This window comes from Vanellus vanellus, assembly GCF_965231255.1.
Source record: "Vanellus vanellus genome assembly, chromosome: 17".
Classification (NCBI taxonomy): domain Eukaryota; kingdom Metazoa; phylum Chordata; class Aves; order Charadriiformes; family Charadriidae; genus Vanellus; species Vanellus vanellus.
The window spans coordinates 7412710-7439758 of NC_138922.1; the positions used below are offsets into that span (position 1 = coordinate 7412710).

Sequence of the window (27049 nt, forward strand, 5' to 3'; positions counted from 1 at the left end):
GGAATAGCCGTTGTAAGGGAACAGCTTTGCAGGACTGGGCTGATCATGGTGAAACCCGATGTTTCTGAAATCCAGGCTTGTGGTACCCAAAAGCTGTCATCTGCTGCAACCTCACTGTTGGTTGAAGGTTAATCCCCTTGAGATCTAGCTGCATTGCTTTTCCCTAACCTGGTGAGGCCGGGGCTGTCCTGAGCAGTGGCTCATCTCTCAAATCTGCTGTCCCAGCTCTGCTTGTGAGGAATTCCAGCAGCTTCCATTATAATTTGCAGGACCCTGAAAATCCTGCATTGGTTTTGCATGTTGCTCCTGAAGACTGATTTGAATGGTACTAAACATTTTGATGTGTGTTCTTGTTTGCCACCTCCTCCCCTGACCTGCTTTGCACTGTGACTTTCTTTTGCTGGCTGCAGCCTGTAGCTCACCAACATCAGTCTCCATTAGGTGACACCTTTTTACTAACATTTACATGCTCAATGTACAGTCAGGTAATTGCTGTGCAATTTCACATCCAGGTGATTTATTGCAGGCTCATCCAGTCAGAGACTATAATAATTAATCTGCAAATTAGGCTTGCTTTTAAATTAAGCCATGCATTATAGCAGCATGATGGGTAACTGCTAACTCTTTAGATTTAGAGGGCGGTGTTACTTGCTTCTTCCACCCAAACAAACTGTGATGGCTTTCGTGCAGCTTTTGTGTGTCCCATCGTTCCCAAGCACTGATGAGCCAAAACCAAGATCTTTCTTGGGGCATGAAGAGCAAAGGGTGCAGTGATGCAGCTTATTGGAAGCCATCAGTGCAAAGAATTTACTGCCATGTGAATCAGACCCGCTCACTCACCAGGCTGAAAACTAATCCTAATCCCAAACTTTGCCTCTAATCTCCTGATGTTGAACTTGACTTAAAATAGCTTGAAAATAAGGGAAAAAGGAGATTTAATTTTTGCTTATATTGCAGCTTCCCAAGGGCTACATATCCCAGATCCAGCCAGGATAGTCAATGGGCCTGAAGTGAGCAATGCTTGGTATAAATACCTCAGTAAATACCAAATGCCTTTTTAGTTTTCTCCAGCTTTTAAGACTTTGGGAGGAAACTAGCATCATGTGGATCCCTCTCTCAAGGAGGACAAAAGCTGCTGGGAACTGAGTGGTGTCAGTAGTTCAGCATTTCTGCAAAACCAGCCCTTTCTGTGCAATACATGGTTGGTCTAAACTTTAAACTCTTCCTACCTTTCTCTTTGTTTGATTTCCCCTTAAATGAATCCTTTCAGAGATGTTTGTTAATTCATCTCCATTTGAACGGAGGTCCCCAAAGCCCTTAGTGTCTGTAATGCTAAACACTAGCCATACGGGTTATCTTGCTCTGGCAGTGCAAGAGCTGGCTTGTGGCTGGCTTCCCCCCTTCCTCCTGCAGCTGGGAGCCCAGGTCCCACTCATTCATTCATTCATTAATCCCTTTCATTCCCTGTTCGTATCCTCTGCAGCATGGGGAGAAAATTGCAATCCCAAGAACAAATAGGAATTCTTCTCTTTGGAAATAAAAGCCAGTCCATTTAAATTGTTTGTTCTCTTAGAGATTTGCCTGTGTGCAGATGAGAAGGAGGTCTCCTATAATGGAGTCGGAGCCTTGGTGCTGAGCAGGGACAATAGGAGGGAACCCATTCTTTTTCCTTTTGTATTGCACTGCCTCCCCCCCCCCCCAAAAGGGGATGAGATGAATTTTCCAGTGCAGATGGATCAGTTTTAATGATGTACCTCTGCTGCTCTGGCCTCCAGTAACCATGATTAAAGCAAGGAGATTTGCTGTGGTTTGTTTTGTTGTGTGTTTTTCTGTGTTTTTATTGGTGTTTGTTTTTTTTTTTTTTTTTTTAAGACTGCAAAGCTACTGTGTGGCTCCTGCCACGCAGTATGGCCATGGCTGCAGTGTTTCTTTCAGCCCATGCTCTGGGAGGGTGCTGGGCTGTGGGGCCATGTGACTGCAAATTTGCCTGCCAGGACATTGACCCTTTTCCTGGCTGTGTGTGCACAGAGTGCCCTGGCAGCTCTGGAGGGGACAGGGTCCAAACCCAGGAGCCTGCTCCCCTCCCACAGGCGTGGGAAAGTATGGGACCCTTGGCCTCTTGGACCTCTGGGAGGAGAAGATGGCAGTGGCACCTCTCCCAGTCTCCTGCCTCGTTCTAGCTAATCCCTTCTTTTAAGCTTGTCTTATGCTGAGAAATCATAAGCCCTGCCTGTAACTTTGCTGGATAAACAGTTTTAATTCCAGACAAAAAAGACACTGGAGCTCACCCCGTCCAGCTTCTCACCACAGCCAGGCTGGGGCAGAGTGTATGTCCACGGGGAAACAGGGTTGTCCGAAGCCAGGTGAGCTGTAGTGACCTGGTGCAGGGTGATCGTGAGCCCTGTGTCATGGGGACATGGCTACTTGGGGGCTAGGGACCTCCTGCGGAGCCTGAGCCAGACCCCAGCAGGGCTGGGGGAAGAAGGTTTGGGGAATGTGCTTTGCTGTTGGTGGGTGAGTGGAGGCTGATCTCTTTTCCCTGTAAAAATGGAATGGAAAAAGTTCTCCCAGGATGGATGTGAAAAAGCCATTTAGCTATTACAGCCTGTTAAGTGATCCTTAAAATGCAAATTTCCCAATTTGCAGGGGTGTTGAGCTGCTCAAGTATCTGAGGTGCTCTGGAAGTGGTTGCTGCCTTCTGAAGTGTCTCTGTTTAAAGATGAGCAGATCCTTGGCCCTGTCTCATAGAAGGGACTTCTTTTCCAGCTTGAACAGTCACTAGCTGCGTTTACTGTCAGAAAAGCTTATGAGACTAATGAACTCTGGAAACTACTTATCTGTCTTTTGAAATAAAAATGGCTTTGTCCTGGAAACCAAATGATATCTTGCACTTAGCGAAAAGAACTAAAACATACTCCATCTCGAATGTCATCTGCTCACAAAACTGCTCTTGAACAACCTACAAAGCAGAAATTGTTTAATGTGTGACTGACAGAGTTTAGTTAGTATCACGTTCTGGAGGGCAATATAGTGAATTAATTCTCGCAAAGTGCACTTTAGGAGCCTTTGCTTTGGATGAGCCCATTCAACCCCATCCAAGTGAAGTGGTGCTGTTACTTCTGCAGGATGTAGCTTACCTTATAGGATAAAGGAGACTGTTACCCAGTGCTGGCAGTCCTTCACTGCCTCTCTGCCATGGCCTTCATCCCTCGGTGTGCTTGGAAAACTTGATAATTTTGTCTACCAGTTTGGGAAAAAATTGTCTCATGCTGGAGATTCACCACCCCACAGAGACAGAGCTGTGATCCTCCCAAAGTGGAGTCTGCAGTGTGTTGAACTGCTGTCTGCCTTCACAGCTGTTGGGGGGGAAAAGCACTGCTGACTTTTTCCTCGGCCAAAACCTCTCAGTTTTGCTATTTTGCCACTATAATTCTCCATAGACAAAAGTGTGAGTTTCCAGCTTGAGCCAAACGAGCAAACCAAACCCTTGTGGGAGTGGGGTCCTTGGTGGAGGACGCAGTGCACAGACCCAGCCTGACCGCAGTGGCAAAGGGCATCTCAAGTTGTGCATCGCTCTGACAACTCGGAGGCTAAAACTCCCCTGAGCCTCACTGCTCTGCGTGATTCATCCGTTCGGGCTTTGCATCTCGCTGCTCCTGCTCCTCGCCTCTGGTTAGAGGCGGCATGGCAACCACGCAGCCCCGCAGCCACTGCCGCTAAATCAGCCCGAAAAGCGCCATTTCCATGTCTTGTTTAAAAACATTGGCTGCACTAAAAATACCTCTGCCCCTGCAACCCAGACGGTGAATGGGGGAGTTGTCGGGCTGAAGGGGCCCAGCGGGGCTGCTTAGCATGACAATAGATCTTTCTAATTGTTCATATGCAAGGTTTGGTGCCGGGTGGATGAGATGAAGGGGTTGGTTGGTGATTCATAGCTGAGTCACGGGCCCTTTGGCTGGAGGGAAGCGGTGCCCCCCAGTTGGAGCAAGGGGAGGACTGAACTGAGCTCTCAACCATGTGAGGTCAAGGCTGTCCTTCCACGAAGGTCTCTGGCAGGTGCCTGCTGCTGAAAGATGTCCAGCTGCCTTCTCCCGTGGCTGCTCAGCAAACTAGGGACTGGCCTGGGTTGGGTTCAGCATGTGCTAATTAATCCTGAGCTGTTAACTGCTGCACAAATGCAGATCTGTTGCCCCATCTTTAATGTAGGATGACCTGGCCCTGCTCGGATGCAAAGGATTTTCTGGTTTTGCAGCTCTTTAAGAATAAAGAACATGAAAGGTTGAGCCTTAATTGTGGCTTTAAATGAATTTAAATCTCTTGCAAAAGCTACAGGTAGAAGTAGAGATTTGGGAGGATGAAGTGCCTTGCTGCAGGGGCAGCTGGTTTGGCAGGCTGGACTCCAGGATTTGGGGTGTCTGTGGAGCTCAGCTGCCTTCTTGCAGGGTTAAAATTGGATGAGGCGCTGCAGCTGTCACTGAGCAGAGTCTTTATTTCAGCTGGAAGACTAAAACCATTGCCGAGGCCATTTCCCTCCTCTGTTGGTCTGCAATAGCACTGCCTGGTTGCTTCTCCTCCACCACTATAACTCATGAGGGAAACAAGTTTCTGGAGCTGTTGTTTGGTGTTTCTTTTGAGGAAAAGTAAGTAGGGAAATGCTAATGGGAAAATACAGTGCTTTTGCCTCACCAGTCCTCTTAGGTTTGCGTTAAAGTGCATTCAGGCTCCTGGGAGGAAGAGGAGTGCCTCCAATGTGCTAGTCTTACACTTGGTTTTTCATTTGATTTAGCATAATCTCGTGGCCTGTCTCAAAAGGCCTTATTAACAAGGTAGGGTGTGCATTCAATCTGAAGGCACTATAGGAGCAGCAGTGCCTACAACAGCAACACGTGTGGCGATTTGGTTCATAGTCCCAGTCTAGCTGTCTGGTTTGATTTTTAACCGCTGCTGCCCTTTCCTTCAGAGGCAGTTTTCCTCTCAAGGTGGAGGAAATTATAAGTGATCCCGGGGAGAGATTCGTCACACCCGGCACGTACTCCACTGACGCTGACCCTGGTATGGCAGAGTTGAAATGCCGGAGGGTTGGAGCCCTGTCATGCCAAGCACCAGTAGTTAAGGATAAGAACCCCAAATGACTCGTGGTTATAGTGTGGCAAGTGGGTGGGAGAGAGACCTCGCAAGCGCATCTCGCAGGCACCCTCTGGGTATTTGGAGAGCTGAGAACTTGCTGCCGTCTATCTTTGTAGCCCCTGAAAGGCTGTCCGCTTGCACTGCGGGGGAGAGCTTTGGAGGAGGAAGGATGCTGCCCGTGTTGTTGGGTTATAGATGGTGTCAAGTCTGTCTGATGGCCCTGAACTCTTGGGGGCGGCTGCACTGCAGGCACTAACTGGAGCGTCAGGTATTTATATTGGAATCATGCCTAAAATGACAGAACTGGAGATCCAGGGTGAGAGTTGCTGTGTCAAGCGCAATAAGACACGATGATTCTCTGGGCTTCCAGCATTTGCTGCTTGAGGAAAAGAGGAGGGGAAAATGCACCTCCAGGTTTCTGAATTCAAACCAACAAATGTGCAGAGGCTGCTGTGTGCTGATGGCAGGAGGCGCTCGGCGCTGTGCGGTGAGCTTACCCGGCCGAGCCCTGCCGGCACAGCCCTCCGCGGGGAGCTGAGCTGCCTCCCAGAGCGGGTGAAGTTGAGCCCTCGCTCGCTGCGCGGGTGCACGCGGGGTGTCACTGGCAGGGGATGCAGAGCCAGGCTGGGGAGCACCTCGGCCGTGGGCTGGAGGCCCTGTGAGAAGCAGCGTGGCCAAACCTCAGCATCTCACAGCTGTATTTGTTAAACCTGATGGAATGGCCTTTTCTGCCCTGCCTTTGTGCGAAGCCCTAGCTGCTGGGGAGAGCTAAAACTTGATAACAGCATCCAACAGGAGCTCTAGTCTCTCATCTAGTGACTCACTGATAAAACTATCAGCTCATTACTGCATGCTGCTCTGCTAAACGGACAGTTAATTTGCTTGTAGCAGGCGCTGCTAGTTTGGATCCCTTATCCGCTTTGTTATTGATGTAACTGCACCCAGCCACAAACTAATTGGCTGCTGCTTCGTTGGCCCAGAGCAAATTGCTTGCAGATGTAGCATAAATTTATAGATGGTAGACTAGATTGGCGGGGTGCTGGGTGTCCTCTACACCCCTCAATCAGACTCTGATTAACAACTCACAGCCCTGGGAGGGAGGGAGGTGTGCTCCAGAGCAAAGCCATCACGGCGCTGGGTGCCTACAGCCTTGGTCTGGGAGCTTGAGAAGAGGTGAAAATAGGGAGAGGATGGTGCTGGGTAACCTTTGAAATTAAGAGCTCCTTGTGGAAGTAGCTTGGTGTCGTTTGCCTTCTCTTCCCCGTTGCCGGGAGTCAAGTTGGGGCAGAGCTGGGAGCGAGCGGCGGTCTGCCCGCTGTCAGAGTGAGGGTCTCGGTGTGCCTGGGCTGGAAGTGCTTTAACCTGCACATGTAGGATGGTTCTTTCGCTGGTTTATCTCCACCCAGCGCAAGCACAGCCGAAGTGAAACATTCTCTCTTCGTGGCATTGACGGAAGTCTAACATCAACGATCTTAAATTAATGATACGTTGAAAGCTCAAGGCTAAGGGAGCGGGAATTAATATCCTTGAGACCTGTCTAGTTCTGTCTTTTCTGACACCTCCTAATTTTCCATGTAAATTGGCTTATGGATCTTTGGCTCAAAGGCTGCATTGTGTGCTGGGGGAGTCTGGTGTGTCTGCTAGGAAATTATCCAGCGTAATGGCGGGGTTATAATTGTGCTGTAGCTATTCAGATCAGCCTTCCCTGTGTGGATGCACTATCTGTGACTATCTGAATAATCACTGCGTTTATAGCAGGTTAGCGTGCGTTTCTGGTTTGTTAAATACTATATGCCACTATGCGACAGCCCCGTGTGTGCACAGTTGTGCTCATAATAAAACATGATGTTTAATCCTTCTATTATATTGACTCAACTGTGCATGAACAGCAGGGATAGTTCTTATGCACACACCTAGAAGAATAAGCTCAGGCTTTGGCTTATCCAAGTAAAGTAAATTCACCCAGAATTCTGCAGGATGTAAATAAAGGTGCGAGCACAGCTGCAGGGAAATCCATTCAAAAGGTATTGATTCACTCGTTTCTGGATCCGTTACTGTACAACAGTACGGACGGAAGTCTGTTTCTGACTTCACAGAAAATCAAATGTGGGAGGTGATTTTTAAAAGAAATTCTACAATAGGGAAAAAACTGCAAGTCATTCAATCAGCTGAAATTTGTTCAACTTTTAAATTAAAAACCGCCTATTGACTAGCTGTGCTTTAAGTGCTGCTGATTTGAGGGCTGTATAGCACAATGAGAACTTGTCCCTCCATACAAATGTAACAAATAAAAACAAAGTACAAAAAGAGCCAGTGTCCCTCTGCGCTATGAGTTTGCGATTGGAAAATTCCCTCTATTTGCACACAGCAATGCTCCTTACTTTTAAGGCCTGAGCTGAAGATGGGAACCATAGTAACATCAATAATAAATCCCCAGAAGAAAGGAAAGTTTTTCTGAAAAAGTGTCCCTGTTTGACCCTCGAAGATGGTGCTGGGAACAAACCTATGCGAACCTGGAGGCACAGCCAGGCGTGTGCCGGCCCTGGTGCCGGTGCCTGTGATGGATGCTCAGGGGACGCCGCTGCTCCTTTCTCAGATGCAGCTCTGCTCGGCAGCTGCTGGGATGGGCTCAGGCTCAGCCCAACACAGCCTGGCAGTTGCTGTCAGGTAGATGTGTATGAGGGCAGGGACCTTTCCCAAATCCAGGACTGAAAATTAAGTCTTTGCTCAGTTCAATCACCCAACTTCTGGAATATCGCAGCAGAGATGCTCTGAGCATCAGGTTCATTGTGACCAGTGAAAATATTTTTGTCTGTCAGGGAGGGAATTAAGATGGAAATGTGCAGACCAGAAGCTCTCACAGGCTCAGGAAGGAGCTTTCATTGTTACGTTAGGCAGCTACGTTGCCAGCATCCCCTTGCTGACACTGAATACTGCTTTGCGCTTCGGTGGTTTTACTTAGTTTGCTGTACAAGGTGTTTCGGCAGCAACATGGCCAGGGCATGCCCAGGGAGGGGACCCCGAACAGGCTCTGAATGGAGGTCTTGGAAGCCCTATGCCAGCTAAAAAGCATAATACTGCAGCATAGCATAAAAGCATAAGCAGCCAAAATCAACTCTCCTGACAGAGGTACTGACAAGGCAAATAATATTGCAATAGATTTTTTTTTTTTTGGTAAAACTCACCTTTGGTTTTAATTGGCTCAATAATTCCACTTTCAAAGTCTGCTTGAAAGATTCTGAATCGACTTTGATTTTTTTTTTTTTCCTTTATTTTCATCCCTAGGAGAAAGTAACAGGAACTAATTTCTGGAGGTGGTCTATTTAAAAAGAACCAAATGCACAAATTCTTTCTTTCATAAAATAACAAGAAGATCATTTCCCTTTGGCTACTCTTCCCTCAGTGCTGAAATTCTCTGGCTCACTGTCTCCAGTGCCCATTGCTCCTTCTGAAGTTTAAAATAACCCTCTCAGAGGTGGTGCTGGTTTCTCTTGACTATTTCCTCTCCCAAAGTGGCACAAATGGTGCTGACTGGTCTCCTTGCCAAGTCCTTAGAGCTTTCTTGAGTCTCTGTCTCTTCCCAGCACCTGTATCGTCACCCTTGGCCATGGATCTTTTTGATTAAGGATGTCTCGCTTCTTGTTATTTTATGAAAACTGACCAACTTTGACCAGTTGACACACTCACCATTGGGGTGTCCTGACCTTGGAGGCTGGCGAAAACCTTTCCTGGGAACCCAAAAGAAAACCTCTAAGTAGAAGCCCAAGGGGGGAAAAATCAGTCTGGAGTGAAAAGGAGGAAATAAATTTATGCCAAACTACTGAGATGTTTTTACCTGGTGTTATCATCCAGGGCAAAGCCTCCAAAGTGCCATCAGCTCATTTCATTTTAAGCCAGTGTGTGTGCATCTGTGGTTTTCCTGTGTGGATGAATGCCGCTAGACAGACTGCTGGAGAGGTTGCTCCTTCATCTCAGTCTGTGCAAAGATGTAAATACCCCAGGGGGAACAAATCTGGTGTATCTTGCCGGAGTATATCACCACAACAATGAGCACTGTTTTTTCTAACTGTGGAAATGAGGATAAGTTCATTTCTGCTCTCTCTGAAAGTTATGGGCCTGGAGTTATTAATGCTCATAACATGGGCCAGAGGGTGTTGCAGAAGTGTCACCTAAGACAATACTGCAAGCTTCAAAAATAGTATAGCATCTGCTAATCAATACTCATTCTCACTCTCTCTTCTCCCAACCAGCTACAACTCGAGTAAGGCTCATTTCTTTTTTTTCTTTTTTTCTTTTCACCCCCTGGAGGTGTTTGCTGCTCCCACTAATGCATCCTGAAATACAGCAATTGACACAAAAATGTCAGATGTGATGTGAAGCAGCAGGATGGGGTAATATAAGCCACTTGCGGAGCCACCGCTGCCAGCTGTGTCCTCATTATGTGTGACACTGTCCGAGTGCAGGCAGATGTCTCGCAGGTCACTGAGTGGCTCCTGCTTTCAGACAGCAATTTTTTCTTTTGGGAGTTAGTAAAAGTTCCATCGAGTCATAAAAGTTCCAATTTGGATTTTGTGAGAACTAAACCTCTTTTAGCCTTTCCTTTTTTCCTGTTTCTTCATCCTTTCATTTGGTTAAAAGAAATATATATTTTGAAATTTCTGTAGTCTTCCTGTTGTCCTTTATACTCCATATTTCTCAAAGCTTCCTTTCCCCTGAGATGTATAAGCTTGGCCCTCTAAGGAGTCAGGCTTGTTGGATTGAAAGACTAACAGTAAGCTCAGTTTTGTTTCCCGGTGCCCTGTGCTGCAGGAGACAGCTCTTGTCCCCTCACCACCGCCAGTGCCGTCCTCGGATTCCTCCCTCTGTCCAATGCTTTACAAGCCAAACCCCGTTTGGATAGTACAGCCCTTTTCTAGCTCATTGTCAAGGCGAGGAAGGAGCTGAGTAAAGGAACTGCGGAATTTGCTTAAAACTTGATTGATATCCTGAGGGGATACCCCACTCTAGGTGAGGGGAGGGTGAGACAGAGCAGCTCTTCTCCAGCTGCGATCTGGGACCGTTGCTGCTTCCAAAATGAGACACTTCTTCAAAGCTTCCTTTGCAACTGAGTTGATGGACATCACCTAACGGCACAGTGGAAGGGGAGAAAAGTGATGTGGATTTTCTGTTTGTCACTTGAAAGTTGGTGAGGTATCCTGATACGATTGATCCCATAGCTCTTTCCCCAGGAGCTGCAATGAAGGGTTTCTATTGATAAATCCCATTTCTCCAGAGCTTGCAGTAGCTGGACTGTGCCCTGCTGCTTTTTGTCCCGTGATGGCTGCGTTCTAGGGAATGTGTGTGCAGATAAATTAGTTTCTGCAGGTTTTTTTATGGAAAATATGTTCCAAAATATGAACTGCTGCTTAGATAATAACTTTGTGAACTGCCTTTGTTGTCTCTGAGGCCTTCCATCACAGTTGTAGCATCTAACACAGTAGCAAAAGGGTCAACAAATTCCTACGAAGACCCGATGCTCCTGCAGAATTATTTGAGTCCCTTTACCACATGAACAGTCGGATAGATACAGAATTTAAAATCTGGGCTTCTGCACTGAGCTGTCACAATTGCAGTTCATTAGTATTGATGGTTCCTCTTTAAAGAAAAGATTAAACACTCCTGAAAAACACTCCTGACAGATGTAATGTATCGCAGCTTGTTACCGGTTGCAGAAGCTTGTTTTCTGCTAGTAATTCTGTAAGTCAGCTGCATGTCACTTACCCAATCTCACAGATGTCTGAAGCACTACTCTGGCTGCTGGGTCACCTCTCCCAGCCCACAGGATGTATCTGAGATCTCTGCAGCTATTTGAATAAGCACAGTTTAGAGAATTAGTACAATGAAGTGATTTGGGGAGATTAAAGAAATAGAGGTTATGTCCTGTCTCTGATACATCGGGGCTTGGCTGATCTGCCCGATCCCTGATGCTCACAGGCTCGTCAGCGCTGCAGCTTTTATCTGCCACTTGCAATGCTGCGGACAAATGTTTCTGATAACTTTGTCTTTTCTTGAATCATCCACTGCTCTTTTCTGGTTTCCTTTCCTGTACTAAAGGACAGAGTGGAGATAAGCAGTTGCTTTTTTTTCAGCAGTACTGTAGATTTTATCTGAGATGACAGCCAAGGATCAAATGGTCATCATTACTCTCCTGTCTCCAGCCACCATCTGAGGTTTGGGTCATTAATACTTGTAAAGCATTTGAGGTTATTAGACTCGAGGAACTAGAGGACAACAACATGTCAGCTTTCCTTTTTGGCAGTTCATTTTGGTGGTGAAATCAGAGCCTCGAGATGTCAAACTCCACTCTTGGGCAGCCACAGAAGAAACTTCTGGCATGAGTCAGACCTTGTTTTGCTTGGCTTTCCTCTAATCCCATAGCATTAATTTCAGTGGAGGCAGTGGTGTGAGTGAGAGCAGACTGGATTTCCTTCTGTGGTCCCGCAGTAAAGGGGGTCTGAGGCTGCCTGTGCAACTGGCCCATTTCCCTGTGCGATCACGGCCTGTTCCATTGCCTGATGAGCGTTAACCTCTTGGCTGCGTGTGTGCAGTGTGTAGGGTGCTGTCCCATTTTGGAAAGGATTAAATACCTGTCTGAACATGGGAGCTGAGGGCTGGTCAGAGGGGGCGGTGAGACTGGGTGCTACTCGCACCCTTTAGCGTGTCAGTTTGGTCACAGGACATGTTTGGCAGTTAAAGGCAGGTTCCCAGGTTAACTGTTGGTCTAGAAGTGAGCACCTCTCCTGTGGGGACAGGCTGAGAGGGTTGGGGTTGTTCAGCCTGGAGAAGAGAAGGCTCTGGGGAGACCTTAGAGCCCCTTCTAGTACCTAAAGGGGCTACGGGAGAGCTGGGGAGGGACTCTTTACAAGGGCATGTAGTGATAGAATGAGGGGGAATGGCTTCAAACTGGAAGAGGGGAGATTTAGGTTAGATATTAGGAAGAAATTTTTTCACTCTGAGGGTGGTGAGACACCGGAACAAGTTGCCCAGAGAGGTTGTGGCTGCCCCATCCCTGGAGGTGTTCAAGGCCAGGTTGCGCTGGGCTTGAAGCAACCTGGTCTGGTAGGAGGTGTCCCTGCCCAGGGCAGGGGGGTGGAACGAGATGATCTTCAAGGTCCCTTCTAACCTAAACCGTTCTATAATTCTGAGTTAGACGATGTATGTGCAGAAGGGAGTTGTGATGTGGAAACACAGCGGAGCGCTTGGAGTCTGGTCCATGTCTGCCCCCGGTGGATTTTCAGTGGTGTCCATCACAGCTTCTATGTTTACAGCTTGGTTTATCATCTTCTCCTTTTTGGTCTTTCAAGTCTTTCCTCTCCAAGCACAGATGATAACTTATGAAGTTTTTCACAAAGGTGTGAGTTGGGAATTATTGTTGCTAAAGAAATTTCTCTAGGCTTGAGGAAACTAAGGCAGCAAGAAGGAAAAGGGCAGGCAGCCACGAAACAAGGGACTGAGTCTACCTGCCAGGCCTGTCTGGAAATATTTGTAAAGAAATAGACACTGGTGTAAACTGGGTCAAGTCTCCCTCTGCAGCTATGTGACCAGCTCAGTGCAGCCCTGATTTAGATAAGTGTTGTTCTCCCTTATCTCACATCCACACACCAACACTTCTGCTACATGTTTTAGCCAAATCTGGAAATAAGAAAATAACAGGGTATCAACAATGGAGCTCTAATCCATTCCTAGCAAGCCTGAGCTTGGACACAGTGCCGCATGAGCAGGAAAGATGATAAATCGGGCCGGTGGTGTGGAGACGTGGGCTGTGAGGGACTCACGTGGTAGTCAGTGGCTGAAAGATGGGCTACAAATGCTCCCAGAGCCCCTCTCTCTGTGATGGGATCCCTGTTGGGGTTCCATAAACCTGATGGCAGAGGGGCTCGTTGGGGTCTGCCAGCCAGAACGTGGATGCACACCTAGGGAATTGTGGCTGTGCCCGTGGCAGCTAGTGTAGAAAGGTGAGGCGGATGGAGAGGTGCACATCCAGCTTCCAGAAGCCTTGGGAGAGGCTCCCGTTTGTGTCCCTTGCCATGGCAGGGTGTGACGCTTTCCTGCCTCAGAGGGCTGCTCAGACTCTCTATGGTGGGGAGGGGTCTCTGTTTTCTGCATGCACGTTTCTCTGCTCTCGCGTGTGCTCAGGCTGGCACTGGGGCCACGGGGAAGGTGTCTGGCTGCCCTTCTGCTCCAAAAGAGTTTGAAGATAAATAAAGGGGTCTTGGGGGCGTGTAGGTTCTTACACTGGTTCTTCTAAGTACTAACCACCCAGGCCAGCCTCTCCTTCTATCCTGTAGCCTTCGGCGTACCAGGAGGTCTTCCAGTAGGACTAGAGGTAAAGCCAAAACCTGACTGTACTCAGCACAGCCCTTTTTCCCAACTGCATACAAAGCTGGTGTGCTCCCCTTCCCTCTGAAACCAGGAGTAATTAGCTATGCTGCAGCAATATAATGAACAGCGGTCTGGGTTTGCTGGGTAAAGCCTCCCTGAACACACATGAGACATCCTAATTACCCTGATTGGGCCATTACGATGCAGGGTTGATGGAGAGATGTTGGAATGTTGTTTTGCTGTTTTTTCTTTTACCCCGAGTCTGAGAGTGTCAGGAAAAGAGGGGGGAGGTCTCATTAAAATCCCCCCAAGAAAGAAGTGTAATTTATTTCACACCAAACAATTGATGTTTCCCATGCTGCAGAAAGACTGAATATTCATTCCAGCAAACGGGTCCCTGCTCATTGAGCTGCCAGCGTTTGTGTTCTTAAACATAGAGACTGTGTCGGTACTGGCTGGGGGTCGTGGCTTGGCACAACGCGTCTCAGCCCAAGAGCAAATGTTTATGTGCTTTCTTCAGTGGCAGCGGTTGGCTGGGGAAAAGTATCTGGACTTGAATAAAAGCAAAGGACAGGCAACTTGTTCTCACTCCGAGAGGTGACATTTTACTCTCGTTCTCTTCTGAAGCCGTTTCTGTGTTGACATGACAAATTTACATTGCCAGAGCACTTGGAGGTCTAATTTGGGCAGTATGGTCTGGGAGGTTGTAGTGACTTGACCTTTAAAAAAAAGAAAAGGGGGGGGTGTTAAATCCCCAAAATGCTTTGTGCAAGTTGAAATCCAAAGTCTTCATTCATGAGCAGAGAGGAAGGAGGACAGAGGGAACCCTGATGTGGAGAGTCTGCTCCTTTCCAAACCTGTTTCCATTTCTCGGTGGGAGGGACCTGGCTGCTGGAGAAGCTGCACCTCCAAGAACCAACCTCCTAATGGAATAAGTCAATAACAGCTTTAAGAAGCTGTCATCAGTGATAACTTCACCCACCATTTCCATCACCATGCTTGTCCCTATAAAGTGCTCTGTGCCAAAATGTATGCAAAAATGTTAGTGTTTGGCTTTCTGGGGTCAAGCCCCATGGGAGAAAAGGTAGAGGACTGCATCCCCGAGCCTGCAGTGGGACGTGGGTGTGAGAAGCACTGCTCCTGGACAAGGCAGGAGTCTTCTTGCTGCGGTGGCCTAAGGAGAGCTCTGCTTTCTCCTCTCATGTGTCTGGTGGAGCAGGGCATGGCAGCCTGGTGTCACCAAGCTGTTGTGCTTCCAGCAGCACGTGTAGGAAGAGAACTGTAAGAGCTCCTTCAGAGTTAGCGAAGGCAACTTAATTATTTTGCTGTTTGGTTATTATTAAAATTGTCACTGACTCTCAGCCTGCCTACCCTGCGAGTGGAAACCTGTAGGGGACAGAAGAGCACAGGTTGGAGGGAAGGGCTGACTCATCTGTTAACTTAGTTTTAAGTGGAAGAAATAAGGTTTAAGGCCTAAACCAAAACCTGTGTGTGTCACTGTTTAACTGAAACTCACAGTCACTGCCCCAAAGGCATTACTGTGGAGTCAGACCCTGCAGATCTCCTTTTCTCATGCAGTGCCGGGTGATGATGCAGTCGGTACCTGGGGTAAAGTCTGCTCCCTGTTGTGCTAAAAAATCCCTGACTGCTGTGGTGTAAACTGAAGCTCAGCCTGGTGGGACGGACAGAACTTGACTCTCATGTCCAGGGGACTAACCCTGTATGGACCTGCAGGACGGGGCCTTGAGCCTTCAGAGGTGCTTGTGTTGTTCTGCTGCTGTGCTTGGGGAGGGCGATGCCAATGTAGTCTGACTTTGGAGGAGGAATCCTTTATACAAAGGCTTGACCTTAGGGAGTGTTGACATGACTCCAGCATCATTTAGAGATAGTAAAAGGTACTGAGCTGACAACCCTGGAGGCTTTTCTAACATGCTTGTCCTCAGCACATCCAGAAGTGCTTATGAAAGCACCACTCTGTGCACCATCATGTCTCATACTGAAGTAAGCTGTTTCTCAAGCGTAACTTTGCAGTTGTTGAAACCCAGCTCTACCCTTCCAGAGAAGCCAGTGCTGCTGCTCCCCCATAAGCCAGGCTGGGAGATCAGGAGTGGCGAGTTCCATGGCCAACGAACCATGCTGGTAGAAAGATGCTGTGAGAGGAACAACTGTTGGGTCCTGTGTAGGAGCTGTTTCCCAAATGGGATATGGGTAGGGCACAAAGACCGTAAGAGCAGGTATCGTCTCTTATGCCCTCCTGCAACTGGAGTCTTGGTTTTCCCTCCAGTGGTGCAAATGGTTCAAATGCTGCCCTGTAAATACAGCTTCAAAATACATCTTCTGCTGGAGGCACCGAAGGGCCCCCGTCTGCTAGAGGTACCCTCCAGTGGGAAATGGGGGCTGTAGATGGGCCATCCCTCCCCCTTTACTCTTAGTGAGGTTTTCCTGTGTGCTGCCCCCTCCCCAGCCCCACAGCAGGGATGGAGCAAGTGGAAAGGCTGCGGGGGGGGCGTGAGGGTTTAGCTGTGCTGCTTTGCTAACGGGAGGTGCGTGAGGAAGGGCACTGCTGTGTGGTCCCTGCTTCTGGCAGGAGGACTGATGCAAAGCGAGTGGGCTGGGAACGTATCTGTACCTGCCTCGTGGCTCTTCTCCCACCGGTGAGTCTGTTGAATGAAATGCATCCAATTAGCAACTCAGGAGGATTGATGAAGCACATTAGTCAGGTTCTGGCTGTGTCCCAGGGGCCAGTGAGTCACCCCACCTTTCCCTCCCCCCCACCCAGCAGCCGCCAGCATTGTGTTCGCTCTCCATTGTGGCTGCAGCTTGCTCCTGGGCAGGTTTAGCTGTGCAGAGACTTCAGGTGGAGAAGGGTGTTTGGGGAAGGATGCCACTAGCCTGCCGCCTGGCAGGGCTTTGGGGACCTCGGCTCCAGCTTGTCCTTTGGGCTGGCTTGGCGGAACTGTGACTGTGGGGAAGGCAGGGGTGTATTTTACTGCCCAGTGTGGACGTGGGGATGTGCATAGTGGAAAAGCAGTAACTGAGAAGGGTGATCCAGGGACTGACAGCCAAGAGGGCTCTGTTGCTAGCTGGGACAGTAGGAGTAAAAGTAACCGGACCATCTGCCCCTTGTGGGAGTTTATGAAGAGCAGAGCTGTGACATGTGGCTTCAGTTGCACCTCTAAGGACAAGGAGGGGGTGGAGAGTGAACCCATCTGTCTTCCTGCTGTCTGACGAGGCAGCTCGCAAACACGTGGGAAAAGTTCTGGCAAAAGGATCCAAGCAAATTTGTCTCATCCAGTGTGGCAGGCTGTTGATCCGAACAACTAGATTTCTTTCTATCACCCTTTGGTTTTGAGGGTGTTTTTCCCCCTGGTTATTTAGATGGATTTCCCTTCATTTCTCTCAAGCAAGAGAGACAATGGGCTGCGTAGGGGAGGCAGGACTGCGGGGAAACATGCTGTGTTATCTCTGTGCCCTTCTCACCACACCTTTCAGATGGATTTCGCAGCACTTCAGCTGCCCATCTCTGCACAAGTAGCTGTGTCCTTTTCTACTTAGCAATGCCTTTTATTCAGGCTCTGCAATCAGTAACTGAGGCACTGAGACAGGAGATCACATAATAAATACAAAGAGCAGAATAGACAAAGAAGTAAACCTGAACACAAACCAGAATGTCAACAGGCTCTCCATCTTAACAAAGCCAGCTCTGAAAAATGGGGAAAAGTGGCTGGATGTTTGGAGTCGGTCACACCAAGGTGCACAGAGACTGTATAGTTACTGGAAATCCTTACCTTACCTCCTAGGTAGGGGGACCCCTCTGAAGGCCTTTGATCAAAAGGTTTGCGTTCAAAGGAGAGGCTTTTGTTCATCTTGGCCTGTGCTCTGGGGTGATTTAGGGAAAATGGCAAAAAGTGGTCTGTGTTCTTCGCTAGTTTCCTTTGTACCTCTCTTCCCAACCTCCCAGCACATCCACAGGTATCCACACCCTTGTCTTCCCAAGGTGCCTTTGCCACAGCCTTTGTGGGTGTATATGGAAAGGGAGGGGACCCCACAGCCAGAATTTAGATATCTGGAGTAGGAAACCCCTTGGGGACCGCCAGCAGGAACATGAGAGAATGGAAGCCATGAGCCTTTGCATGGTGGTGGGAAGGGGCAGATGCCTCTGCTGGGACACCAGCTAAATGGAAAGTCTTGTCCCTGGTGTTGGGACCAGGTCTCTCTAGCATGGCTTTCCTGCTCACGTAAATGAGATCTGAAAGGACTTCAACCTGGGAAGATGCCCGTGTACTGTGCCTTGACTTCAGTGTGGTGAGATCTGGAAAAGGTCTACCCCACAAAGACCCTTTCCAGTGTTGCACCAGCTGATGCTGACCACCCTTCTTGGTTAGCCCACGGCACCCCTGAGGTTTTTAGCACGTGCCTTGGCCACACAGGGTCAGACTGACTCACTCACGACGGGAAGAGACTAGTTCATAAACACCTTTACTGTAAGCAAGATAATATCTCCAACGTGCTGTGCTCCGAGGGCCCTGATGGTTCAGTCTGTTTTCACTTCTCTCATACTTTCCTCATTGCTGCTATTAAAGGAGGAAAAAAAACCCACCCAACCATTGCCACCCCCTCTCACAGAGAAGCGTGCCAGTCCTCCCCGAACTTCCTTATGGGAGAAAGGTAACACAATAGCTTCCCTTGTCCTGAGAGCAAGCCTGGCTTGGCAAAGCACACATCTTCCTCGACCTTCGCTCCCGAGCCCTTCGGGGAGAGTACTGGCCAAAGAGCAAAGCAGCTCCTTGAAAACCAGCACAGGTGAAAATTCCTGGCAGTTAAAATGGGGCAAAGATTTTTCAAGTCATAAAGCTTGAAAGGTCTGTGTGTGTCTGTCTGGCTTTACTGCCCAGGGAAACGGGGGCAAAAAAAATTGACAAGGTACCATGCAGTCGCGGTGTGGATGTGCCGCTGCAGGGGGTGCGGGTTGACAGAGTCTGGAATGAAAATACAGAGAGAGACCCTGTTATGAGATTTATTCAATGACTCAAAAAACAACGCACCACATCTGATGATGTCAAAAGTGCCGGTGTGGCACACCAGCCTGCTTTGATCGCCAGAGGTGAGTGAATGGCTGCGTGTTCTCTGCAGGGTGTAGGCTGAAGTATTGGCTGTACTTAAAAACACCTGCGAGTGTGGTGTGTGCGCGTTAGGTGCGCCTTTAAGCGCGTCTGTGGCTTGGGAAGTCTTGTGCAGGTGGCACAGTTTTGCTGTGTAGCTGTGCAAGAGTGAATTTTTATTCTGGATATATGGTGGGTGGCTGGTGGCATGAAACCATAAGCACCGTAATGGATTCTTTTTGTGCTGTTTGATGTTTTTAATTCTTCTTTATATTAAATTCATCTACAGTAACTGGTTCCTCCGTGTTTGACAAAACGTTGAACAATGCCTGCACGGTCCCCTGGGAGCCCTGTGCAGGCTATCAGCGTAATCCCCCGTGTTTAGCTGATCTGTGCTGTCTGTTCTCTAGTCTCTGTAATGAGCAAAGTTATTTTCTAATCCACAACTGTTAAAGCTGCATATACAAAACACAGACATTTAATTTTCCCTCTTTTAACTTTGTAAAGCATTTGTTATTTTGAGGAAGCTGCATAATAAGCACATCTCCTCGCTCTGCAGCTCTCTGCACATTGTGTTCTTCAGTCATGTTTAAAGCCTTCTGCCTGGGGTTCCCCGATGGCCGTGCAGACTGCGAGGCACAAGAGCAGCATGAGGAACGAGCAGCGGGAAAATCGGCTCATTGGCATGAAAAGCCACAAAGCTGGTGTTAGCAGCAGCAGTTTTGAGAATTGTTTGCAGTCCCTTGAAGCAGTGCAATTGTTATCTGCCTGATTTTGCTTGAAATATTTAGGATTAGCGTTGAAATTAGCCACTTCTTGAAAATATCTTGGTTGCAAAACAGGGAGGCAGATGGGGCTGGACCAAAAGGCCAAGTGGCAGACCTATGTGAGACTTTTGGGCCCCAAGATCTCTCTCTGCTATTTGCTTCTAGGATATGAGCACAGCCATCAAAGTTTGCAGGTCAGATATCTTACCAAAAATAAATATGACATTGTGTTTCAAAGGTTCAAGTTTTGAATGAAGCAGCTCTGTATTGGCATGCTGCTTAGGAACCCTGGTCAGGCCAAGAGGCAGGGAATCACTGGGCAGTGTTGTTGGCGGAGGTTTTTGCTCTTCCAGGGTGCACGTTCCCCCTCGAAATCCTCTTTCTGTCCTCTCTCTCTCTTTTCCATCCATCCTTTCGGGGGGCTCAGTGTCTTGTGTGATAGACTCCTCCCGTGCAGGAGTGGAAAGAGGCAGCGGTACACAGCATCTCATAGGCCAAGGGCGGTGCAGGAGCAGAGCCCTGCAATGAAAAAGGGAGGCACCTTGAAGACTCAGAGGTGGAAGTTTGCAGTTCATATGCTTCACCAAGAATTGCCTGAAGCTGCTGCTTCTCCATCAACTTAAAGATCTGAAGGCTTTTTGCTGCGGTTGCTTCAGAGTGCCCTAGTGAACAGTCACAGGCAGTGAACGTGGGGAAAAGTCCTCCAGAAACTGAGTCTGCTGGGTGGATTCTGGTGCCAGTTTTAGACATACACTAGCTTCTGTTGTGCTGTTGTTGTTGATGGAGCTGCTGTTGTGACATGGCTCTTTCATGGGGCGGATGGCCACTAAGAACTGGCGCTTGAAGGTCTCGCTGAGGGCAATGTAGAGGAAGGGGTTGAGGCAACTGTTGGCATAGCCTAAGCTAATGGCAAAGTTGTAGGCATAAAAGAAGGCCATGGATGGTGTATCAATGCCGAGGTGAACCAGCTGGAGGATGTAAAAGGGAGCCCAACAAATAAAAAAAGCGGAGCAGATGGCAACTGCCATGCGGGTGACTTTCTTGGTACGTACCTGGAGGCTCCTTTGGGGCAATGGGACCACAGTGGTGGCCATGTGCTGGAGGATCTTGAAATAGACCACACAGATCACAATCAATGGCACAGCGAATGCCAGCATGAACTGATAGAGGGTGAACCAGTAGATATCGGTCTCTGGGTTGGGAAGCAAGAGAGCACAGCGGACAGTCCCATCCTCCAGAGGCATAAGACCTGCATACATCCACACAGGAATGATGGTCAGGAAGGAGAGGAGCCACACCAAGCAGATAACTAGAGCTGCAACACATGGTGTCCGGACGTAGGTAGATTTTAGAGGGTACACAGTCGCCAGGTAACGGTCCAGTGTCATCACTGTAAGGATGTTGGTGCTGGTGATCTGACTGTTGGTGTCTAGGGCAGTGATGATAGTGCATAGGGGAGCTCCAAAGTACCAGGAGCCATTGCCTAGGAGCTGGTGGATGAGGAAGGGCATGCCCAAGAGGAAGAGGAGGTCCACAATGGAGAGGTTAAAGATGAAAATGTCAGGCACAGTGTGTTTGCATCTCAGCTTCTTCTTCTTGACGATAGTGTAGATGACAATGAGGTTCCCCACAATGCCCAGGAAACAGATGATGCTGAAGAGACTGGGCATGATCACATTGGTGTACGGTGCTGGCTTCTCTGCTACTGCCAAAACAAACCAAAGTCATGAGTGCAACCCAGAGGCAACTTCTTTACATCTCTGTGTGCTTGCCCTATCCTGCAGCTGGATCCCCCTCAAAGGTGTAGCTTGGAATGATGTTCGAGACCCTCTGCCATACTTGAAGAGGCTTAGCTGGGCATTTGACACTTCCCCCTCCACCACCCAATGCATGCAGCACACCACCCAAATCTGGCCATCGTTCCCCAGCTTTCCTGATGCACTTCTGTCCTGACCTGAACCTCCTCAGGTCTTTTTGGGGGGCTAAAGTCAAGCTGGTGTGCCTCTGCACTTGCCAGTGTCTGGCAGGGAGTTGACAATAACTTTTCTTCCAGGGAGTACTGGGCGTCCAGCCGTTTTGAGGGGAGTGGGTGAGGCAGCTGGTGCTTTCCACATTGGAGGAGTGAGCCTCTACATGGGTGCCAAAAGCTGGTTATAGTCAGTGCTCAAGCTGTTGTGTCAGAGAGCTTCAGCTCATCTGTTGGGTGGTTTATCTATTGTACAGTATGAGACACAAAGTTCACTGACCATGCAGGCAGATAACTAATGCTTATCTAAATTGTGAGATCTGGGACTGTACCCAGGCTGTGTCCCACGTCTTGCCAGGGTTAGGCGAGAGCACGCAGTCCTTTCCATCTTCCTTCCCCACCCTTCTCCCTTTCTCTAGTTTCTTTTCTAAAAAGAAATCCAGGTGTGTGGCCAGACAGGGATTTGGGAGTATGTTTCAGAGTGGCCCTTCCATAGGGAATGCCCTAGTTGTACACAGGGGAAAAAAAGTTACTTAAAGCTGTTGTCTCAGTTCTGGATGTCAGTGGATTTCAAAGGCAAAATTCTTGCCTGACAACATTTAGCTTATCAGCATTGATGCTTGATAGTTGCTGTTTGGGGTGGGAGGCCCAAACAGAATCAAATTCACATTTGCCTTGTCCCCAGTCCAGATTTAAAATCACATTTTGAAGCTACAAGTCCTCAGTGCCAACCAACAAAGGGATTTCTGCTCTTGGGTACAGAAGGTGGTGTCTCAGGCGCTGATTGTGGTGCTCTCTGTTTTGCAAGACTGCCATGTGCAGTGTGTGATGGAGTCTTAAATCACCTTCTCAGCTGAGGCAGTTCTCGTTTCATCTCATTACTCCTCTCCTATGGGACCTGAATTTTTCTGGGGAAGGCTTTGTGTGAGTTATTTGTTTGGCTGTTACAAAGACACGCGTGACAGCCCCTAAGCCTAGACTGCATGTGTCTTTCATTGAATTGCAGATGATTCAATGTGGTGTTAATTGGAAATGCTTTCAGTCACTGTGCTATTCCATCTCCTTAGCAGCCTATACCCATAGGAGAAGTGGGGATGTCTCCTCCAACAGAATCTAGGGAAATCTTGAAAATTATATTAAATGAATTAACAGATACTCATAAGGTGTTGTCTCTGCAAAGCAGTATCTATTTGCTGAGGTGGTATTTGCTGACTTTGCCCTCTAGAAGTCTTGAGTACAAACTTCTCCAGATTTACTTTGGTGTGACAGAGAAGCTTGACTGAATTGGCAAGATAACTGGGGCTACGTCACTGGCCTGGCCTGTGGCTGGAAAAATGTGTGCCATATCAACTGTATGTAATATTTCAGTGCTCTTAGAAGTGGGACATGATGAGCTGCCACTGCCTCAGTCCTTCTGGCACTAGGAAGCAGCCAGCTTAGGCATAAGCAAGGCCAAGATCAGAATCCAGTAGAGCTGTTGCAGCACCATTTCATTGGAAAAGCCTCTATGCAGATGACAGAAAGCAGCCACTGCAGCAGGGGCCTGAAAGGGAAAGCCAGGCTTGGTTGATAAGACAAAAAAACTGGTCCAGGCCATTCATGGGCTTTTAAATGGTCACTGTTCCTCCTGGCTGCTCATTAATGCAAGGAAATGCCCCGTGTTACATGGCTTTTGGTAGATAACATACTGTCATCAGCACCCTATTGAGACTTGATACTCTTCAGCATCCAGCCTGTTCATCCCCTGAACATCCAAACAGATCTCACACCTCTTTAATGACTGAAGATGGCAGACTAGAAATTGGAAGACGACAACTGTGGTCCTGCTATTCTGCCCATAGCCATTATGAGTTCTGTTCTCCTCTCTTTTTAGCCCCAAACTTTATGATTGTGGTGGGAATGGATTGTATGAGTGAACCATAAAGGGCACTTGGTTAGCTGGAAATTGGGACAAAATGTCTTGTTCCTGCAGTGTAACGGATAGAGTGCTCATGGTGACCCTGTAACATTTGGAATTAGCTCAACTAGCCTTAGAGCAGAATGTGTGCAAACCAAAAGGCTTTGTATGAAAGGTAGTCTATATAGTGCTGTAGCATCATTCCTGCTGTTGGTATTTGTACAAGCAGGACTCAAGTGTTATTAGCTGGAAGCCAGTGTGAAGCTGTAGTCCATGTGTGTGTTATGGGCTGGAGTCAGAAGTGAGTGACTCAAATACTCAGAAGTTATCTCTTTTCTAAAGCTTCTTTCATCTTGAGATATGCTTGAATCTGAATTTTCAATGCTGCTTCTGTGCACATCCAAGTGGCTGTGCTTTGTTTACTGAAACGGCTACTTCAGGCATTGATTTGTCCTTGCTTGTAGATCTGTGGCTGCCCAGGACACTTTAAAAAGAGTAACAGAAGGGGACTGCGCTATTTGAACCGAATGAGGACTGGCCTAAATTTTTTTTCTCTAAGGTGATTGTCCTCAGCCATGCCAAGATACATAAGCATACGGCATTTCAAAAGGAGGCACCTAAGGCACACTTTCAGTTTATCAAGGACATGCTGATGGAGAGGGAGTCAAAGAACACATATAAAACACCTGTTGAAGAGTTTCACCAACTTGCACCACTGAGAACTGGTCTGCCTGACCTTAAATCATTGATTTGGGAACAGTGGTAGCACGGAGAGAACAGGAGACTGGTGGGGATCTCTGCTTCCCTTTCCAGCGGTGTCTCATGTTCTGTGCCTTGTTCCCCTCCCTGTCTAGCTGGGCTGGTTTGTCTCTTCTCTGCAGCTAAGACCAACAGGCTGCTGGAGTTTCTCACAGCCCAAAAGGTAGCGAATCGCTTCGAGCCAAAGTGCCCAGCTGCGATGCTCGGGCTTGATTTTGGTGCTGTGCGGTGTCCCGGGAGGGAGGTCTGGGGCTCGGGAGCCCTCCCCGCCCCCCCGGGAGAGGGTAGCCCCGTCCCGCCCGCCCTGTGCTGCCCCGCTCGGGGCCCGGAGCTGTCCGCCCCGGGGTGCTGAAGGCGGCTCGCCCCGGCCGGCAGCCCCGGGAGTGGAGTGCTGGGGGGCGGGGGCTGTGCCCCCGCGCTCAGCCTCTCCCACTTCATAGGGTACCGACCGGCCCCGCAGCCCCGCTGAGCACCAGCAGCGCCGGGTTTAGGGCTGCAGAGCAGCTCAAGAGGCCTGTGCCGGCGGACCTTCCCCCGCAAAACTCCCGCGCCCACGCCCCGGCCCCAGCGGGGGCGCCCCGCCGGGGAGGTGCGCCTCCGCCCCGCGGAGCCCCTGCTCACCTGAGCCGTTCCGACCCTCCGGCGCGGAGAAGTTGCGGGAAGAGTTGGTGGGGGCCATGGCAGTGAGTCCCGGTGCCAGGGACGGAGAAAGTTGGGCAAGTTCCCTCGGTGGATCCGCGGCAGCGATGGGTTGGGCCGCCCCCACTTTCCCCGCCGGGGAGGACCGGGTCCGGGCAGAGTGTGGGAGGCAGGAACCCTCCTGCAGCCGGCGAGCAGAGGCTGCGGCTCGGCTGCGCTGCGCTCCGCTCGCCCACTCCCGCCCCGCTGAGCCCGGAGCAGGTACTGACATCAAAGAGCATCTGACTCCGCCAGCCACGTCGTCTGAGAGCATCCCTCCACCACCGTCGAGTGGGAGGGAATGCCTGTGCTGAGCGGGGCCGGAGGGAGCTGCCCTCCTCGAGTGGGAGGGGGCCGACTCCCGGCTGGGGGCTGAGCAGTGCCTCGGCAAGGTTGTGGCGAGCGCCCCTTTACATCGCTTCCCCATGCCGCCCCCGAAGGGATGGCTGTGATCTGCGCCTTCCCAATTACAGCCAGCCTGCTCTCGATATCGTCAGTAGGAGAGGAATAGCACATTTTGCCTTTTAAGTAGGTCTGATCTCCTGCCTTCAGTATGTATCTTTCTCTCTTGCTGCAGTTTTCATCCCTGAGTCACAGGCACATCCCCACTAGTGGGGCTGCGGAATGTCAAGGCACCAAATTACCCTCTGAAAACTCTGTTTCTTTGACCCTCTGACCCCTCTAACTGTAATTTCAACCTGAGACACTTCACTTGTAATTAATTCTCTGCTGTTTTCTGCTGTTCCACTTCTTGCCACAACTCATTTGCTTCCTAGCTGCAGAAATTAGCTCTATTGCTAGCTTAGATTTTATTTGCATTCTATTTTTTTGTCCTTAAAAATACTAGGCAAGAACCCCCTTGGGTTCTGAGAAACTGCTTTGCTCTTTTCCTGTGTCTTGCAAGAGCAGTAGCCTGCTCTTTTTCTGTGGCTTTGAGCTGATGATTTTGTTGTGCTTCCTGCCCACTGTTTATACATGAGTTAGGTTCCTCCATTATGGCTTGATAAATCGCATGTTACCAGGGTGAAGGGATCATTCTGTACCTCTGAGCATTTCCTGCTCTGAAAAAGCATGATATCATGTCAGAAGTCTGCAAGAAAACCAGCAGCAACAGGCAGCTTTTTCCTCTGTGGTCGAGTGCAGTGTAGGGGATTGGGTTTGCTTTATGAAAAAACTACATCTGTTGGTCTGGAAATCTGTCTCTTTCTCTGTAGTTGCAAAGGTTGGCATCAACTGTAGGGGTCACTTTTTGGAGCTTCATAAGACTCTATCAGTTGGGATTAGAAGTAATCTATACCATTCAAAATGAGCTCCAGCACACGTACCCGCAACAATCCCAGCATGGGCTGTAAAGCAGATTTGGCAGCAGCATTTAGAGTATGGGCTTTTTACTATGTAAGCCAAAGGAGTTCATCATTATTAGGTTGTCCTCTAGTGCACGAGTGGTAGACAGAAATCTGGAGCATGCTTTGCCCAGGCATTGTAGCTCTTAAGAATTGGAGAAAGGCTGGGGCCAATTTGTCTGGTATGCTCTGATGTTTTTACTGTCTCTGGAGTTGTCTCAGTCAGTGACTTGCCCAAGAGGTTTTTTGCTGGAGGATATCCATGGTATATAAGACACTTTTGAGTCTGCACAGTTTGTGAAAAAATGGTGTTCCTCAGTCAATATTTTCTTTAAAAGACTTTCCCCCCTCCCCCCCCTCACTTCTTGGGCAAATCTTAGTGCTCATCTATATGGGGTTACTGCTGCAAAGCAAGCTACGGTTTGTGTGCAGGGATGATAGAGCTAAGGCAGGAGAGCTATTGTGAACAGGTTGCTGTCTTCTGCAGTGAGTGCTTTCATGTAATTTTGCTTAATCCAGTCTTGAAGTACAGAGTATGGGTGTTTGCATGGGAAGCTGGTGGGCAGTTGCTATTCCAAATGTCTTCCCTGCATCAGCAAGCTCCTACTCGCTTTCCCTGGAGAGGAACTAGTTATCTTATAGCTTTTAAAGAAATAACCTGACATTTAAATTTAGCAGTTTCCAAAGCACAGCATTATTTTTAATTTGCAATCTCAAATATTGCTGTTCACTTAAAAACTGCCTTGCATTTGAGGAAGCTGTAATTCCTCCCTCTTTGCTCTAGGGGGATGATAAACCCCAGCTGCTCCATCCCTGATGCATACGTCATAGCTGCAACGACAAAGCTCTGCTCAGCACTTGAGATTCACTTCATAGTATGGCTATGTGACTGTTTTATTATTGGGCTTTTATATTCAGACTTTGACAAGGTTTGGTTCTCCCTTTTTGCTACGTCAATAATCTATGGAAGTTCTTCCCCCAAACAGGGGCTGGTCTCTGTAAAACCAGCCCCACCAAGTCAAAGGGATAGAGAGAATGAGAAGAATATG

At 48.7% G+C, this 27049-nt stretch overlaps 1 protein-coding gene across 1 annotated transcript; it reads right to left on the bottom strand.

Moving 5' to 3' along the window:
* Positions 1 to 20019: 20019 nt before the first annotated feature.
* Positions 20020 to 24658, bottom strand: LOC309679068 (melanin-concentrating hormone receptor 1-like; the record flags this gene model as incomplete). The annotated part of the gene is made up of 2 exons (XM_082492299.1): positions 20020 to 21062; positions 24601 to 24658. 2 exons carry the CDS (start codon positions 24656 to 24658, stop codon positions 20020 to 20022), a joined length of 1101 nt encoding a protein of 366 aa, XP_082348425.1.
* Positions 24659 to 27049: the final 2391 nt, after the last annotated feature.